Here is a 19,740-nt window from a genome sequence, read left to right as displayed (position 1 = left end):
TCCCTGCAGAACTTGTGAAGGCTGAACATCAGCAACATGAAGAGTTAAGGTGAAAAGTCAAGCCCAGCTTTTGAAGACAGCAGTTTCCTCCAAAACACAGCAATATGCTATGGCAGACTACACAAAAACAGCCTGTCTATAGAGGACATTGGTACAGCCTGGCTGAAATCTGCTAGCCACTTCCAACAGGCAACGCCAGTACCTACAAATCTCTCCTGTAAACAAAGGCAGAGATCACAACTGTTAGAGAGGAATTCAATATGCTCTTCGAAGGTGAGGGGTTGGAGTCACAAGGAGCTCGGAGATCAGGAGACTAAAACAAAATACAGAGCTTTTGCAACTGGAAAATTTCCTGCAACACACGCACAAAAAAGAAAGAGCGAGAGAGACAGAGACAGACAGACCCCAACAAGGAACTGCAGAACAGGAATTAATTTGCAAACTGGACACCATCAAATTAGACCTGAATAAGGACTGGGAGTGGATGGGTCACTACAAAAACTAATTTTCCCTGTGCTGATACTCAAACCTTCTGGTCAACTGTTTGAAATGGGCCACCTTGATTGCATTGGCCTCATTAGCACTACAAAAGTGATTTCCACCCCTTCTTGTTAACTGTTGAGAATAGGCCACTTCCACCTTAATTGAATTGGCTCGTTAGCACTGACCCCCCACTTGGTAAGGCAAATCCCATCTTTTCATGGGCTGTGTATTTATATCTCCCTAGTGTATGTTCCACTCCATGCAGGGCCGGCTCCAGGCACCAGCGAAGGAAGCAGGTGCCCGGGGAGGCCAATAGAAAGGGGCGGCACGTCCGGGTCTGCGGTGGTAAGTCAATCACTTCAGTCTTCGGCGGCAGGCCAATCGCTCCACTTCACTCTTCGGCAGCACTTCGGCGGCAGCTCAATCGGGTTTTTCTTGTTTTTTTTTTCCTTCACCGCTTGGGGCGGCAAAAAAGCTGGAGCCGGCCCTGACTCCATGCATCTGATGAAGTGGGTTTTAGCCCACGAAAGCTTATGCCCAAATACATTTGTTAGGCTCTAAGGTGCCACAAGGACTCCTCATTGTTTTTGCTGAAACAGACTGACACGGCTACCACCCTGAAACCACACACCCAGAGGTGTCTTTGCTTGGAGATTTAGCTCTATTCCTCCGTGATTTCAAGAAGTGAATTTTCCCAAGTGGAATATCCACCATCACTCTCTAGCTGGGTATTTTACCATACATTTGAAGGTATGCTTGTGAAGTTTGCCTCTGATCCATTTGCTTCTGATCTCCCCACCTCCACCTGCCCATGCATTCCACAGAAAGTTGGGGAGGAGGGGGAGAAACAAGCAATACTGGATAATGTTTGGCTTTGAATCGAGCACGTTGCTGCTCTCAGAACTGCTGCTGCTCTCTCGCCGACTCTGAACTAGCTTGCGAACGAACAAACATTTCAGGGCTTCTTATACAACCAGGCCTTTTATCCTCAAATTACATGTCAGCAACAGGAAACAAACAAAAAAACTAACCACCCTCACAAGGACTTCTGCACCACCATGCGGGCAGGGGACTGGACTCGATGACCTCTCGAGGTCCCTTCCAGGCCTAGAATCTATGAATCTATGAATAAACCACCAGCATCTCTGTGCTTTTCAGAAAAGCCAGTCTGACAGATGGTTTCCCCTGCATTACTTCAGCAGGTCTTCAACTGTTTTTGAATCTTCCATAGGAGAAACTTTGGATTTTGCATGCTTAACGTCACCAAATTCAGCACCTCGGGATCCCTTCTCCTCCCACACCCCAAACTTCTTTCCAGCCATATTTAGAGCAGAGTTCTAATTATATTTTTACAGTTTACTTTGAATTCCCTTTTACAGTCAGGTTAGCAGGGACTAGATCTCAGCTGAGTCCGAAGCAGCCAGGCGACAGTATCCGTGGGGTCGGTTTTCAAACGCTCGTTTGCTTTCAACATCCATGTGTTGTTTTTCCATTTCTGGGAGATGGAACTGCTCTGCCTTTTTATGAATCGACTGCCCCGAGGGCAACTTACTTGTAGTAAACAACTAGAGGGGGTTTTAACATTCTCTGAAACAGTTAATAATGCTGGCGCTGGCTTGCCCGACTCCCACCCCTAGATGGAAAAACCAAGCGGCTGACTAAGCCTGGATAGAATACAATCACCTGCTGTCCTTAAAACAAACACAGGATGTTAGACACGTAGGATTATAGGATTTCCCTCTGGGAAACTGTCACTGACAGAGCAGGTTGATATATTACAATTATTATTTTGCTCTTCTCTGGTATCTTCTCTGATGCATGGTACAAACACGGATGCTGAAAGGAAATGGGGGATCTTCTCACACTGCTCTGCTAGGTAGGTAAGTCTAGAAGGGCTACAGTATCCAGCTCTCTGTGCATCCTCAAATGTAAGATGGTCTTGAAGTTCGGGGCAAGGACGGGGCATTAGAAGCGAAGTTTTATTTCCATTTCTCCCCCAGGTGCTCTCCTCTTTCAAATTCCACACCACGTCCTCTGGGAATTTCCCAACAGGTGTGCCCATTAGCCTTCCTGCTCCAAAACCACCGCTCTCTAGCATAAGAGAAGAACTGCCCCAGTATAGGGCTTATGACACAAAAACGTCTCCTTCCAACCAGCAGAGAGCAGTGGTATACAGAGGCACAGTAGCTACTTAACTTGTGAGGTACTGGCTGCAACTCTGCAGTTAGATTGAGTTTGCAATATACTTCTGCAAAGAGTTACATGCATAAAAAAGGCCGGTTGTAACATATGTAGCATGGCTGGAAGTGTCAAAGCCAGACATAGTTAAACCAGAATAAGGCACACGTTTAAGAGTGAGGGTGATTAACCACAGGAACTAACTACCAAGGAAAGTGGCAGATTCTCCATCTCTTGGTCTTCACATGGAGACTGGAGGCCTTTCTGGCAGAGATGTTTCAGCCAAATGCAAGTTACTGGACTCGACACAGGAGTAACTGGAGGAAAGTCTGTGTTATTTAGGTCCGGCTAGATCAGTGGTTCTCAAAACTTGTGTACTGGTGACCCCTTTCACATAGCAAGCCTCTGAGTGCGACCCCCCTTGTAAATTTAAAACACTTTTTTTTATATATTTAACACCATTATAAATGCTGGTGGCAAAGCGGGGTTTGGGGTGGAGGCTGACAGCTCGCGACCCCCCATGTAATAACCTCGCAACACCCTGGGGGGTCCCACCCCCCAGTTTGAGAACCCCTGGGCTAGATGATCTAATGCCCCCTTGTGGCCCTAAAAAGACCCCTATGAATTCTACACGTTTTTCAGTAGAACGCAACATTGTGTACATTTCCTACAATAGTCCATAGAGCAACAATATCAAGTGGCTTATTAAACTGCTAGCCTCATTTAAATAAATAAATAAATGACGCCACAATGGGGCGTTTATCACGATTAACAAAGGAGCGTGGATTGGGATCACAGCAGCACATGGATACAGTGAGGCGAGAACTTGGGGTCAGATACGGTTTCCATCTAGGCTCTGAATAAGGCGGAGAACACAAGAGGCTGCAGTTGGAGCTAAGGCAGAGCTTAGCCGGTGTGGGGAAGAGACTTTCCCCTGTTGAACAGGTTTCTCCAAGCCAACAGTGCCAGCTGAAAGAGATCCCCTGTAGGCAGTTTCAGTCTCTCCCCTAGTAGAACACTGCAGTACAGTAGCTGCTGGCTAGAAAATTAGTCAAGCGAATGCTTTCTGTCTCTCTCCTGACCCTCTGACTGGGCCAGGGAGCAAATGCAAGTATGAACGAATCTCTGGGGCATAATATGGCATACACACCTCCCCCCTCTCCAGCAATCGCAGGACTTGAGCTTGTGCCAACCTCCCAAGCAGCAATTCAAATGGGCCACGTGCTAACAGGCCAGGGAGGACGTTGGAGCAGAAACTTCCATGAGAGGTTGGTGTTTTTTAGATACAGAAAGGCAAGGCGAACTGCGCAGTACCTTTCACTGGCCTCTTTCAGTGGGACGGCTCAAGAGACAGACCCTTTCGTGATCTGGAGAGGAGATGGGCGCCACCAGAATAAAAAAAAAACCTATCAAAATGTCATGAAAGGACACCCCTATGACTGAGTCGGTCACAGGATACATAGACGTCTCTGTGAGCACATACAGCCCAAAATGCTGTGGGATCTGGGGCAAGGGGCAGGATGCAATGACCCCATGGCACTGGGGTCCACCCCCTGCATGCTGCACAGCGTTCCACCACAGGCAAGAGCGTTATTATTAGGAAGGCGGGGGGGGGGGCAATGGCAGGAAACCTTCAGCTGCGGCAGGCTTGCTCAGGTGGGGTCTGGAACCCAGGGAGGGGAGGGTGGATGGTAAGATGCTGTACTCCTTCAGAATTCCCCTGCACCAAATCCATTTACTTGCACTTGACCGAGGAGAGAGGATTTAGGCCCATTGATAAAAGTCAGCGTGCCAAATTCTGCTCTCTCATTCATGCTGGGCTAAACCCAGAGTCACTCCAGTGGTAGTAACAGAGCCACTGGACTGGACTGGGTAACATAGCAGTTTCTGGCCCGGCAAGAAAGGCCTGGTGGCTGTCTCCATGGATGTGAAGGATGTTAGATTGTTACACAGGCACGGTTGTATCCCATGCTTACTCAGGGTGGCTCTCTCCCCAAGTGGCTGGACAGCTTAGAGGTTTGAGCCCACTGCTGGCTTTGACCTAACAGGGCTGGGTCTTTTAGCTCATGCAATAGAGGCTCAGATCCAGAGGTCCATGGTCTTCTCCCCACTGCCAGCCACCCATGCTGGGCATCATCTGACATTGGTACCCCCCGAAAAAGGCTAGGCCGCCAATTAAATGGGTTTTAAAAATAGGGAGGAGAGGAAGAGCCCACCAACTAACTAAAGGAGCGCAAGAGGCCAAGAGATACTGACGGGGACACTAAGAGAACCAAGCTTGAAGACTGAACAGCACAAACCAAATGGCAAATACCGAGCATGTGACAGGCCTGTGGCAGGCAGTGAAGCTTTGTAGCGTGACAATCTACCTTCCAGTGCATCAGCTCAAAGCAGGACACCATTTATATGGTTCACCCTAGAACAGACGGGTCACCCTGGAGCCGTCCCTCATAGCAGCCATATGTCCGGTCTCCCAGGAACCAGGACGCACAGTTGAAATCTCTCTACATACTGCCCGTGTGCGCACTTATCGGGACAGGTCAGCAGGGCGCCAGGAAACGAGCACCCAGGCTCAACTCGGATCAGTCCAAATAGATTCTGTCCCCCATGCAGAGAAATCCTGTGTTAATTACAGGCTCTTCTCCTCCAGCAGCCTCTTGAGCTGAAACTCTGACCTATCGGGGCTAAGAGAAGTTGTAGAAATGGGCCCACGCTATAATATTCAGCTTCAAATCCAGGTTTCAAATCCCCCCCAGTTCCAGGGTGTCTAGCTCTGAGGATTTGACTTGCTCTATTTGAGGGGCTGGGGAGGGATAACCAAAATGTAGATGTCAAGTATCAGAGGGGTAGCCGTGTTAGTCTGAATCTGTAAAAAGCAACAGAGGGTCCTGTGGCACCTTTGAGACTAACAGAAGTACTGGGAGCATAAGCTTTCGTGGGTAAGAACCTCACTTCTTCAGATGCAAGACTGTTTCTGATGATTTCTGTTGCTTTTTACAAAATGTAGATGTGGCTCTGAGTTTGAATCTCATGAGTTCAGGGATGCTCCAATTCAGGGGTTTCATCTTTGACCACCTAATTTTGACTTTTGGTGTAAGTCAGTCTCCCTGCCAGCAAAGGATTAATTACTAGATCCTTCAGCAAAAGTCAGTTATATTGTCTTTCGTTGCACAGTATTTCACACACACAGCATTGGGTGTTCTCAGCTAACTTAACAAAAAACTCTCCTTGAAAAACCCTTCTGCTCCCATCCTGATATGCAAGAGAACACAAGCTGAAACTTCCACGATATGTTGGGACCCCGTTTTGTTCATTTCTTTACTAAAAGAACTCCTATCCCAGTGTCTACGTATAATTTTCAGCAATTAAAGAGACATCCATACACAATCAAATCAGTACAATCCTCAAATACAGTAGCATGGCCCTGCTACATACAACCACAATCAACAAAAACTAAATTACAAAACAAAATCTCCCCACCCAAAGTTTCCAAAGGAACTGCCTACCTCCCTTCAGCCTTCCCCAAATGCCCTCACAGCATGTCTACACTTACCAGATCATCGCTGTGGTAATCGATGCACCAGAAGTCGATTTAGCGGGTCTAGTGAAGACCCGCTAAATCGACTACGGATCACTCTCCCGTCGACTCCAGTATTCCACCGGAACAAGAAGCGTAAGGTAAGTCAACAGGAGAGTTTCTCCCATCAACCCAGTGCGGTGTAGAAACCACAGTAAGTCAACATAAGCTACTTCAACTCCAGCTATGTTATTCGTGTAGCTGGAGTTGCATAACTTAGGCCGACTTACCCCAGTAGTGTAGACCAGGCTTCTGTGTCTTGTCTATTTAGATTGTAATCTCTTTGGGGCAGGGACTGTCTCTTAGTGAGTGAATGTACAGCCTCTAGTACAATGAGCCCTAGCTGAGGCCTTTATGTGCTTCCATAATACAAGTCAATATGAATAATGAAAATGGATTTTCCAGGATGCCCCCTAGGTCAATAGATTTAGGCTATTTTGTTCCAGGACTAGGAAACTAATTCCAAAATGTAGGGGCCCTCTTGGGGAATCAATCTTCTTGTAATGGAAGATTTGATTTCAGCTTACCCAGATGCATTGGATGGGCAAAGCCATCTTAGCATCACACAAATCTCTGGGCTCAAAGAGGTTTTGGAAGGAGGTAGGTGGCAGCAAGCAGATGCAGCTCTGTGGTATGATTATCAAACGGGCTCCCCTATGATCTTCATGCCACAAGGCTGAATCTAATACATACAAAGTGAAGCCCATGCACTGACGCATGTTACCATCTCATGGGTTCCATGGAGTGATTAGCCAGGTCATTTCCTTACCCGATACGCTCCTGCTCCATTTCTTCCATTTTCTCTGCTCGAGCTATTACTCGGTTGATGATCTCCTTCTCTTCATCTGTCAGCTCTTCATTTTTCCGTTGCCTTTCCGGCTGGTTTCCACGTACCGACCATCCAGCAGGGAGTCTGCAAAGCACACAAAGGCAGTGAGACTGGGAGCGGGAGGACAGGTACATTATAAAAGCACAGGGCCCACTAGAAATATGTTTCCCAGAATAGAAAGTGTGCAGACAATCGGCACACAGAGAGTGAGCTTTATAATTGTCTCATGTTTACCAGTTCTCTCCCCATTTATAGGTTTTAACCACTTGTTGAATCTCCATGCATGGGAAAAAACTCCTTGTCAAAATTCACTGAGTGCCACCTTACAGTCTACCAGGCATTAGTCACCGCATTAGCCATCAGCATCTATAACTTCCATCCTGGAAATTGTATCAGCAGCTGTGAAATTGGCTGTTGACATTTGAAATGAGAGATGGGAAGCTGTTTCCCCACTTAAACTCCTCTCCCTCCCTCTCCAATCCTCCACTTTTCCACACACTGGTAATGCTTTGACCACCACAGAGTGAAGGCTCTATAGAGGAAAGATGGGTCTCTTTTGCAGACAGCACCGATCATCCAAGCAGCAAGAAAAGCAGTGAGAACACCACCCAGGTAGAAGAGCTGAGATTCTTCTACCCAGCTCTGAGCATTTTCTTAGCCAAATTCTTTCCCCAATACATCCTTTGCTGCCTACACTACTCACAGGAAGGACACCTAAAATACGACAAGTCCTATGAAACAGTCTCATTATCCCAGTTGGAAACGGATTGTGTTTTTTCAGAGATCTCCATGAAATTATCTACATCTTACAACTCCCGTTTCTGCTTAGAACAGGCAACACCAAACAGATACTTATTAAGAAGGAGGAGGAGAGATAGCTCAGTGGTTTGAGCATTGGCCTAGTTCAATCCTTGAGGGGGCCATTTAGGGATCTGGGGCAAAAATCTGTTTGGGGATTGGTCCTGCTTTGAGCAGGGGCATGGACTAGATGACCTCCTGTTCCAACCCTGATATTCTATAAGATCAGGCTCCTCTACTAGGTTCTCTCACACTGTTTTCTGCAAGAAGAACCTAACTGAAAGCAAGAAGAACCCTAACATGATGGCTTAAAGCAGCTGGATGCATTAGTTTAACTAAAACGAGACTACCTTGTTCATGAGATGTAGACCTTCCTTGGTTCTTTACCAGAATTCAGGCTTCGTGAAGAACTAGCCATTAACCCATTCCCATTTTGTATGCATCTATACAAGAACTGCACATTTTGATTTGCTGACCCAAGTCCAGACATCGCTAACAAAACGATAGGCATTATTTGAAATGACTAATTGCCCAGGATCTTATTAGAAGGTGAGAGGCGTATCTGCCTAATTTCATTCTGCTTTAGCTATTCAATCTATACCATTGCATGCAGACACAAAATGACTGTCCTCTTCCTTTCTCTCTTTCTCCCCTCCTCAACCTTTTTTAATTTGAAATATATATAAACATCCCTGGGATAATCTTCCTTTTGTTTCTCCAAACCCAGTTCCCCTGGCACAATGGACACAACTGACAAATAGCGAGAGGCAATTTGTATCGTGACGTGGAAGGAAATCTCTGGAGAACAAATTTGGTTTGATAAACCGAACCTGCTGTTCTGAAATGAAAATCCATTTCATAGCGGTTCGTTTTCTGATGTTACTTTCAGTTCACCTTGGTCCCACTGGGAAGATTGTACAGGGGGAGGAAAGCGGGGGGATATGTTCAGTGACCAGCTCGATCAAAAATAAATAAAACCTCCAGTCACAAGACTGGTATGCAATGCTTCCTTGACACTTCCAGCATCATAATTCCATATTAAGTGATAAGCTCTGCATAAACCCACTCTTTTCCTCCTGAAATCCAGTCAGCTGCCCAGGGCCGCTGAGAGCAGGTTCAGGTCCCGGTGAAAAAATTTTTTCGGGTCCCTCAGCAAGGGCAGAGCGGCTAAACAGGGCCAATGAAGCCAGGGAAGCCAGGCCACGGGCCCCCTTCCGGACCGCCAGGCCCCGGTAATTTGTACCAGCTTCCCCCCCGCTCTCGTCGACCCTGCAGCCACCTAGCACAGTACACGACCTTTTTAATCAAGTATCAGTCCCCACGGAGATGAATCTCCCAGAAGCCATTGCCCGTCCTCTAGACTAATGGGCTATCAAAATCTTCTGTGGGTTGCAGATAGTTGACAACCAGCATATCTAAAAGGCTGCGAGCCCAATCCTGCAATGTACTGAGTTCCCCCAGCAGTCTTGTCTACACTAGGGACATTTTTAGAACATTTCCCTCGTGTAGACATGGCTCAGGAGTTGAAAGTGCTCAGCAGCCCCCACGAGGGGGTCAGGCCCAGATTTAAGGCATTGCAATGGTAAGTGCAGCAATGCCAATTCATAAAATCTCCTAAGTGCCTAAATCCCTTTGACTGTCAATGCCTAAGTGCCTAAATCCCTTTAGGAAATGAGATTTTAAGACTCGTACATCAGTTAGGCACTGCGTTGCTGAGCGCAGCAACGTCTCAACACCTTTAAAAATCTGGGCCTTTGAGCTACACACCCTAATTGCAAGAGAAGCTAAAGTGTGGGAGTCACACAACTATAATATCCAAGTACAACCTCGGAAAAATGCCTCCCCGGCTACACAGTTCAAGGGAGGAAGAAGATAGCGCTCTCTGTTTGCAGCTATATTCCATGTGTCTGTAGGGCCGGTCGGACCATTTTCGATTAAATGAAATCGTGTCAAAATATGCAATTTCCTCGGCGCTGGAAATGTTTCAGCGATGTCCTCATCAGCAGAAAGGTTTTTTGGTTGAGAGAAGAGGTGGTGAGAGATCCCAATTCATGTCCCTGCTCTGTCTGAATCAGAGTGATCTGGATGAAAAAACTCTGCTCTAAATTAGTTGGAGCACAGACATGAATGAGGCGCTCACACACAAATGGTTTTGTTTTCACTGCAATGCAGAACAAAAACAGAGTTGGAAACCTCAAAAGCTGCTGCGAAATAGAGTTGTCGTCCTCTAGTCAGCTGTAACCCCATGCTTGGTAGCACGTCCCAGCTAACCTGTGCGCTGCCTTGAATATTTACCCCATCATACATCACTACACAGCCCTAGGTAACACATTTACCTTGGGGGAAAAACTACCTTAAAAAGAACACTAGAGCTCTGTCTGAAATTCACCTCAGGAACAAAATCTAGGCTTAGGGTCAACCCCTTAGAGATAAGAACTGTCATTTATTTTACTTTTATTGATTCCAGAGGAGTTTGACAGTCATCTGCTGTTACGATGACAGAAACACTTACAAAATGGTAAATGTAAAAGTACTATTATAACTAAACCCACTTCTTCTAAACCTTCTCTTCCCCAACTCCGAATGCTCAACAACTTCCAGCCGGAAGACGTGGCTGCAGAATTCCTCCTCTGATTTGCAGGGTGATTTGCTAAATATATTATGAATTTACCTCAGTCCCCATTCTTCTCCATTCCAGAAACTTCAGGCATAAAATGGGGTTGTTCGTTTATTTAAAACAGCACCACGCTGCCAAAAGAAATCCTGAGCAATTCAGCCCATTCCCACAGCGTAGGAATAATGAGATGGAGGGACTCAGGATTCTAAAGGTTTAAAAATCCTGTAGAATGGAATAGGGGGGAAAGAAGGGCAACATTTCAGTCACTTTCAAGGGGACTTCGGCACATTTGAAAATTGCACACCAAACCAATAGGATCCTGTAGAAATTGCTCTCAAAACCTATAGAAATGAATAGAGACTTAGATCCCTGGTCTAGAGTTGTCCAAGTGGGATTGAAAATTCTATCGAAAGGTTCCCGTTCTCTGTTACACTCTGTGGCACTTCGCTCTGAAGGTCCTGCCCTCAGAGCTGAGCCATTTGTCCTAGTCATGGAGGGAACTTCTGGAAAAAAAAACACGTCCCGCTGTTGAGTTACAGGCTGGGTCCAAACGCACCAAGTCAAGGAGCACCGCACACAGGCACAGGAATCTGCCTGCACAGAACAACTGGAAGGATCGGGGTCTTAGGGTCAGATTTTCAAAGGTCTCTAAGCACCAGAAGATGCAGCTAGGCACCTAGTGGGATGTTCAAAAGGACCTAAGCAGCTAGAAACCTAACTCCCATTGAAATCCCTTGGGAAGAGTCACCCTAGGCACCTACCTGCATATTTTGGCACCTGTATACCTTTGAAAAGCTGGCCCTTTAGTGACAGATGCCCTGATCCTGCAAACACTTACCACATACTTACCTTTCAGCAAGTTGAATAGTCCCATTTCAATTTCAATGGGACTTCAAATTAAGCACATGCATGTTTTCGCATAAGGGCCTAACTCATTATGCTTAACTCTCCATCACTAGATAGACTGAAGGCACCAATTATAGACTGAAAGCACCAATTATAATGTGATGTTCCACGTTAAATCAGACCAAGTTTCCCTGCTGTTTCTGACAGCTGTGAAACAAAAAGTGAACAACCTAAAACAAAAATCCTCTCTCTCTCTCACACACACACACACAGGCTTTTAAAATAGAGAAAAAACTCCTTGGCTGATGCACATGGGATTCTTGCAACATTTCTGGAGTATGTGGAATTCAACTCGCTGCCCTGCTTATGTGTAAAGTGAATCCTGTTTTGGTACATGCTTTGTACCGAGCATGTACGGGAGGGCAGCATTGTGGTGGATTGTTGCACACTTCCTCCTCCGTATCACCCACAGCGATCTAATGTGTGTGAGCTATGGATGGAAGACTCTGATACCGTGAAGGGGAAAGAGACAGAAAGAGACCCAAGAGCATTAAAAATATAGGAGGGGAAGTGGTAGACTTTTTAATTTTAGGTTCCATAGGAAATAACTTCAGTTACAAAGATTCCCATAGCAACTTCATAGCTCCCAGCTAAAGTAAATACCCCCCAGAGTTACAGCAAGCCTTTGTCAACCATCTTTCCAGGCTGCTGATATATGTATTTATTCCAAACTCACTCCAGTCCCAGGCTGACTAGATCTGACTAGCCCCAGCTCAGCCCATGCTCCCTGGCCAAACTGACTCTTCCAAAGCCAGGGCAAGCGTTATAGCTCCAGAATCCCGCCTCCAACAAACTCCAGCCAATCAGCAACCACTCTCAGTGATGGCCACTCCAACACACAAAGCTACTACACAATCTGTGCGCTAATGTGGCTCTGTTATGTTAGAGACAGGGCTTCCTGTCCCAGCTCTTCCCGACGTGAGCTTGTGCAACCCCTCAGTTATCTGACCTGTGAAATGGGTGAATGCTAATTAGCCTCCGAAGTCACAGTAGGAGACCCCAGCTAATAATGAGGGTTGTAGAGCACCTTCCCCTAGATTACAGGAGATTGATGTGGGGATGGACTGTCCTCCCCACTCCCAATTTTGCTTCCCGAACATCATGCAAAGACCTACAGTAGGGGCCAGAGTTGGTTTAATCAGGATAGACCAGTCAGATTTGGCAACACCGATTCCCACCGTGGAAACACACAGTAAATGCGTGAGGGTTTGGCACACCAGTCCCAAAGTCTGTGAAAGACATGGCTGGACAGAAGCTGTGCCACACTAACCAGAGGCCCCCAGTTACTTAATTTGGGCTTTGTAATAAGTTCTTCGAGCTGAATTTATTTCAGGCTGCGCTGACATCATGCAAGTAGATCTTTGCCTTCCAAACGCTGCCTAAAGGTGTTTTCAGAAGGTCCCATTTTTAGATTAGCAGGTCCTTCTATTGCAGTTTGCAGATCACAAAAAATAAATTTAACAGGGGTGTGGTGACAAGTAATTTATTGCCAGTAAAGATTAACACTTGCAAAGGGGAAAAAAAATAGGAGGCCTGTTTCATACAGAGAAAAGCAATTTCCTTTCCAAAACTATTTCCATAATTTCAAGTTAAGCAGATGATCCAGTTATATTTTATACACTTTTCCTTATTTGTCAGCTAGATTGTGCAACACCACAATGGCCTCCTTCTCTTGTCAGATATGATCCCTGCACACACAACATTTCATTATGTTTAGATTTTTCTTAATTGTTATCCTTAACATTTCAAAACATCCTATTTGAAACAAAAAACTGCTTCCAAGTGATTGTAGTTTGTAAACTTATTAACCACCATGTTAGTTCTGTATGTTAATGTTCTGCACAGAAAGAGCTAACTAACCACTAAAATTGCTAATGATGGGAGTAAGTGGACTTTTAAGAGAGTGGTTAAGATCAGAAGTTTGTTCTCTAGTTCCCAGTTCACGTGCTGGTATCGTATCAGGAGAGATTACAATTATATTCCCTTTCTGCATAGCAATTTCCTAGGCAAGCTGCTTCATTGTGTTTGCAAAATAAACAAGCACAGATTCATCTCTGTGTTGGGGGTGGGCGGGAGGGAAGGTCTACAAGGAAAACATCTGTCAACATTTTATTAAACATTCCACTGCCTACGTTGAATTTCAAACCCTATTATAAAGCCATGTATTGTAAGCACATGGACGCATCATACTTCAGGAATCTCTGCCAACTAGTCAGTTAAAGGGATGGTCCTATTCGACCACTTAATGGAGAGTGAATAATCCATAAGATGTTCCGAATGATCCTACAGAACTTTAACACCCCATTAGGGAGCCCACCATTTTTCTTGCTTGAACTGCTAATGCCCTTCTAGGGAGAGATATACGCTACACGTTATCCTCCAGTTGGGAGAACAGACTTGAAGGCTGATGGGCACAGTGCAAATATTACTGATCCCCAAGCCCAAGTGCAATCAACAGGAGGTGCACAGCTCAGGTAGCAAGATAACCAAGGCTGAATTCAGTCTCAGGGCCTGCTCAGCACACGTTTGGTACAGAACACACCTGGATTGACTGGCAATGGAAAACAGGACGCTGATGGCTTCTTGCACTGAAGGGCATGGTGTGGCTGCTGGCAAACCACTCAGTCAAACTAGCTGCTCTTTACTTATTTCGGTTTATTACTCCTGAGGGCATTCTGTGCCAACACATTAAAAATTCTGCTCCAAAAAATTAAAAATGCTGCGCACAATATTTTAAAATTCTGCAAGTTTTATTTGTCAATAAGTAAATGCAGAGGCTCCAGCATGACAGTGCACAAAGGGGGGAAATCACCCTGCAGCCTCCCCACCCCCAATCCCGGGGACACGGACTCAGTGGTGAGGCTGCATTTGACACAGCACAAGGCCTGGACCTGTCCCAGAAACACCCTGGGGCCCTGCCCCTCTGCACCAGGCGCACGGCAGGCAGACAGGCTCAACCAGGGAGGATCCAAGTGTGGAGGGGCTCAGATCTGGATGCACAGCGGCTCATTGGATGGGGGGCGGGGTTCCAGGTGCAGGAGCAATGGGACTTTGCAGGAGCTTCAAGGTGAAAGTGGTTGGGGCTCAGCGGAAGGGTCGGGGTGCTGGGGGTGTGGGACTTGGTGGGGTGGGGGGTCTGGGTGCAGCTAATTGGGGGTCAGTGGCATGGAGGTCTGGATGTGAGGGCTCAGGGTGGTACAGGGATGTGGGGCTCATCAGGGTGGGGGTTTGAGTGCAGGAACCTCAATGGGGGTGGTCTGGGTGCAGGGTGGGCATCTGGAAGCAGGGGATCTGGGTGCGGGGGGCTCCAGATGCAGGGGTTGAGGTTCCATGGGGTGGGGTTCGGGTATGGAGGGCTAGGGGTTCTGGGTGTACAGGGTAAGGCTTGTGGGGGGGTGTGAGTATGGGAGGTCTGGATGCCTGGTGGTTGGGCAGATGGGGGAGCAGCTCCCCATACAGTGACCCCTCCCCTCCACAGCTGAGGAGCAATGGGGGCAGGAAGCAGGGGAGCATGCTGAGCTTCCTGCAGCTGGGGGAGGTTTCTGGGGGTGGGTCTGACACAGCCCTAGCCACTCCTTGCAAGGGAAGGGGAAGGAGCCACTGGCTGGGGTGTCCCCAGCCCTGCAGTGATTTACCTCTCTGACGGCTGCTCCAGATGCCCGAAATGATGTACCTGCACAGCTAGGGAGTGGTGTGTGACTGCTCTTGCAGCTTCCCTGTCAGAAAGTCATTTTTCTGCGGGGAAGCAAAGAAAGCTGCAGGGGATATTAATTCTGCGCACGCGCAGTGGCGCATAATTCCTCCAGGAGTAGTTTATATGGGACATGGAGAACAGAGAGCACCTAGCCAGGGCTCCAGCTGCTTTTGCCATCAATGCAGCCCAAGCAAAACTGAAACCTATTAAACCTCCCAAAAGCACCCAACAAACAGCTACCATCAATGCACCCTTCCTTCCCCACAGCCCTGGGGAAAGAGGTGCACTTTGCAGCCCACTGTGGAAGGCAACAGCCGTGGGCTATTTCAAATCAAGGGGCAAGAGGCGAATCCCACATTCAGAGGCTCTTAAAGACAATACTTTGGCAGCTGCTTCCTCCCCGTTAGACCGCTGGGACTCTGCTCACGCACTTCCACTGACCATGGCTACAGCTAGGGTTGGCCGTGCCCCAGAACTTCTGTTCCATGGGAAGTTCTGACATTTTTGATTCTTTCCAAGCTGAATCAGAACGAAAAGCTGAAAATGTTGATATTTCCAATGGAACAAAAATTCCAAAAAAACCTCCAGTTTGGGATTTGACCTTTGATAAGGTCAAAAGTTTCATGCCGCTAACATCAGAGCATTATACAATTACTAGTTTAGAATGTAAAAATCCAAACAAAATGAAACATGACTGAAATGAGAACGGTGCAACGGTTCATTTAGACTTTTTCCGGTTGAAATTAACACGTTCCTGCCAAACATTTTGATTTTGACTAACCAGCATTTTCTAATGGAAAACTATTCCATAAAAACAAAATAATTTGGCTGGCTCTCCCTATGGTGGTAGAGCACAGAAAAAGGCCGTCTTCTCAGGCAGACAGGCCCCCAAGCCGCTCAGGGTACATCTAGCCCAGAATAAAGGACCCACTGCATGGCCATGGCTGGCCCAGGTCAGCTGACTCAAGTTTGCAGGGCTCAGGCTGGGGGGCTAAAGATTTCCGTGGAGACGTTCGGGCTCAGGCTGCAGCCCAGGTTCTGGGACCCTCCCCCTTTGCGAGGTCCCAGCACACAGGGTCCATCCCAAGGCTGAACATTTACACACAACTTTTACAGCCCCTCACCCTGAGCCCCTCAAGTCCGAGTCAGCTGGCCCAGGCCAGCCATGGGTGTTTAACTGCAGTGTAGACATACCCATAGGGCTCTATAGGTCAAAAAAATCACTGACTCGGACTCCACCCTGCAGCCAGCCGGTCTGCATAGAGCCCAGAGCCCTGTGGCTAATAGCCAGGTATTGGAAGCTATTTATTTTTCCACTGTGATGGGAGTTGATAAGTTTCCTCTAGAGATGGACCCAAGCTTTGATGTTTGGATCAGGATCTGAACAGCCCGAAATTCCCAGGGTCTCTGGATCAGGGGGATGGTTTGGTACATTACAAAGAAGGGCCAGATCATGTCAACATTTGGAGGGATTCAGAGCCAGGATTTGGGCTCCACCCTCTCTTTGGTAACCAAGAGCAGAACCTTCTAGATTTCCTGCTCCCTCCAGACCCGGTCAGCAGGGTCTCACTAGTGCAAATCTCCACGAAATGGTTAGTGTCTCTTATCACACAGCCACAGCATGCAACCAAGCCCCTTGTCTCAGCCTTAAGACTTCAAGTAACTCTCCCTGTCCCATTCAATTACGGAAGGCAAGAGCAGCAGGATTGCTCAGCTGAGCTGCCTGCAGTCTAGGGGGATGACAACCCAGAGCAGATTGCGAGGTAGCTACAGCAGCAATACAAATTGCTCACACCCTCCGTGCCAACGGAGGCAGAATGAGCAGCTGCCGACATTCTGTATGGCGCAGAAGGGGAGAGTGGGGAGGGGAGACAGACTTCTATGAATTTATAATGCAAGAAAAACACAGTAACACACTCTTCCTAGTCCAGCCCAGAAGCAAAGCCACGATAGACATTTTGCAGTTCATCAGCAACTATTTCCATAAATCTTGCTGAGTTGCCGCGTCCTCTCCGTTTGTGAGGCCAACACAATCAGCATACTGGCGTTGCGTTAGCGGCCAAGTTCTGCTGAGCATTTCTTTTCCAATCAATACAGAAAGTCTTTATTTTATGCTCTCTTCAATGATGCACTAAATATTCCACTGAACTTCTTCATTAATAAAACAGAACTCCCAACAAAGGCCCCGTGATGGAGTCTAACCAGAGTTTCTAAGACTCGGGGGGATTTTCAATCCTGTGGTCCCCAGAACACATTTTCCCCCTTCTGCACTATTCAGCAGAATAGCTAAAGCCCCTATGAGAAACACAGCAGATTATGCACTCGTGAGGGAGGGAGGGAGGGAGGGACATCAATTACACACACTCTGCATATGTGCTGCTGAAGTACCTGGCAAATCAAGGCAAGCTAACCTCCTTACATCAGGACCGACAGGATAAAGCTATGGAATTTACAAGTGCCATTGGGAGAGGAAAATAAATACGAATTGACTGCCCTTGAGAACACCAAGAGCTTGCCAGGAAAAAAAAAATAGTACAGTAACTCTTCCTTCTTGCCTACAGCTAGGGTTGCCAGGCGTCCGGTTTTTGACCGGAACACCTGGTCGAAAAGGGACTCTGGCTGCTCCGGTCAGCACTGCTGACCGAGCCGTTAAAAGTCCAGTCAGCGGCGCAGTGGGCTAAGGCAGGCTCCATGCCTGCCCTGGCTCCGTGCGGCTCCCGGAAGCGGCAGTATGTCCCTTCGGGCGGCCCTACAGCGGAGGGTTCAGGAGGCTCCACGTGTTGCTCCCACCCTGATCTCCTGCTCCGCAGCTCCCATTGGCCGGAAGCCGTGGCCAATGGGAGCTGAAGGTTCGGCGTCTGCGGACAAGGGCAGCACGTACCATGCACCGAGCAGAGCCACCTGGCCCCTCCACATAGGAGCCGCCCGGAGGGACATACCGCCGCTTCCGGGAGCCACCTGAGGTTTGCACCATCCAGAGCCCGCACCCCCTCCCCGTCCGGAGCTCCCTCCTGCACCCCAAACCCCTCATCTCTGGCCCCACCCCAGAGCCCGCACCCCCTCCTGCACCCCAACCCCCTGCCCCAGCCTAGAGCCCCCTCCCACACTTCAAACCCCTCAGCTGCACCCCTCAGCCTGGAGCCCCATCCTGCACCCCAAACCCCTCATTCCTAACACCCCCCGCACTCCAACCCCCTACCCCGAGCCCCTTCCCGCACCCCAAATCCCTCATCCATAGCCCCACCCTAGAGCCCACATCCCCAGCTGGAACCTTTACCGCCCACCCCGCACCCCAACCCCAACCCCCAGCTCCAGCCCAGTGAAAATGAGTGTGGCTGGAGGGAGTGAGCGACGGGGGGGTGGAGTGAGCGGGAGCGGGGCCCTGGAGAAGGGGCAGGACGCAAAATTTTGTACACTCAAATATTGACACCCTCCCCACCCCAACTTTGGGAAGAGCTTGAGTCAAGCTACAAAATTACAGGGATTCAGATCCTGGGTTTGGGCTCAAGCCTGTGCCTTGCTGTGGGGTACCAAGCACTCATTTTTACACAAAAAAAGTAATTCCTGCACCCAAATGTGGGAGCTGGATGGCCAGCTTCCTGACCCGCACATGCAAAAAACAAACACAAAAAAACCTGAGTTTCTGAGAATCCAGAATCCTAGCCATGAACAATGTAGTAGCTGCCTATGAGAATTTGCCATGTCACGGTTAGGAAATTTCAAGTAGTCAAAGGCTGCACGTAGGCTAAATCTGCAAGTCAAAGGCTCCTCCAGCAAGCCAACAGTAGGGTTACCATATTTAACAAATAAAAAAGAGGACCCTCCACGGGCCCTGGCCCCGCCCATTCCCCACCCCAGCCCCGCCCCCAACTCCGCCCCTTCCCTGCCCCAACCCCGCCCTAACTCCACCCCCTCCTCCCTCCCACTCCCAGCCGCGCGAAAAGGGCTGCCCGAGCGCTACCGGCTTCACGGTTTGCCGGGCATCCCCCAGACCCTGCGCTCCCGGCCGGCGCTTCCCCAGCGCAGCTAGAGCCCGGGAGGGGAAGCGCCCAGCCGGGGGCGCAGGGTCTGGAGGCTGCCCGGCAAACCGTGAAGCTGGTAGCGCTCGGGCTTCGGGCAGCCCCCATGCCTCCGGACCCTGCGCCCCCGGCTGGGCACTTCCCCTCCCAGGCTCCGGCGGCGCAGGGTCCGGAGGCATGGGGGCTGCCCGAAGCCCGTAGCGCTCGGCTCTTAAACAGAGCCGAAGAGTCAGGGGAGGAGCAGAGCCGCCGCGGCCGGAGGCTCTGCTCCTCCCCTGACTCTTCGGATCTGTTTAAGAGCCGAGCTACCCGAGCGCTATCGGCTTCGGGCAGCCCCCATGCCTCCGGACACCAGCCGCCGGAGCCCGGGAGGGGAAGTGCCCGGCCGGCATTTTCCCGGACATGTTCGGCTTTTTGGCAATTCCCCCCGGACGGGGTTTGATTGCCGAAAAGCCGGACATGTCCGGGAAAAAACGGACGTATGGTAACCCTAGCCAACAGAAAACAATGGCTTCATCGGAAACGTTACAATCTACAACACTGGAAATCGCCCATTAAGAAGTCCCTCCATAGGCAAGCCCCTGTCTTAACCAAGTAGTTTAGAGTATCTCCAGGTAACTTCCCCTACAATTGTACGGG

General features: G+C 48.6%; 1 protein-coding gene across 6 annotated transcripts in view; it reads right to left on the bottom strand.

Annotated features, from left to right (window-relative positions):
* Positions 1-19,740, bottom strand: part of RPH3A (rabphilin 3A) — a 114,261-nt gene that overhangs the window by 52,981 nt on the left and 41,540 nt on the right. For all 6 annotated transcript variants that reach the window (XM_065568804.1, XM_065568803.1, XM_065568808.1 and 3 more), the window contains one exon: positions 7,008-7,151. In XM_065568804.1, the coding sequence (XP_065424876.1) occupies positions 7,008-7,151 (144 nt within the window). The remainder of the gene's footprint in view (positions 1-7,007; positions 7,152-19,740) is intronic.

Source organism: Chrysemys picta, chromosome 15 (genome assembly GCF_011386835.1).
Source record: "Chrysemys picta bellii isolate R12L10 chromosome 15, ASM1138683v2, whole genome shotgun sequence".
NCBI lineage: Eukaryota > Metazoa > Chordata > Testudines > Emydidae > Chrysemys > Chrysemys picta.
This window is presented reverse-complemented; position numbering and strand designations above follow the sequence as displayed.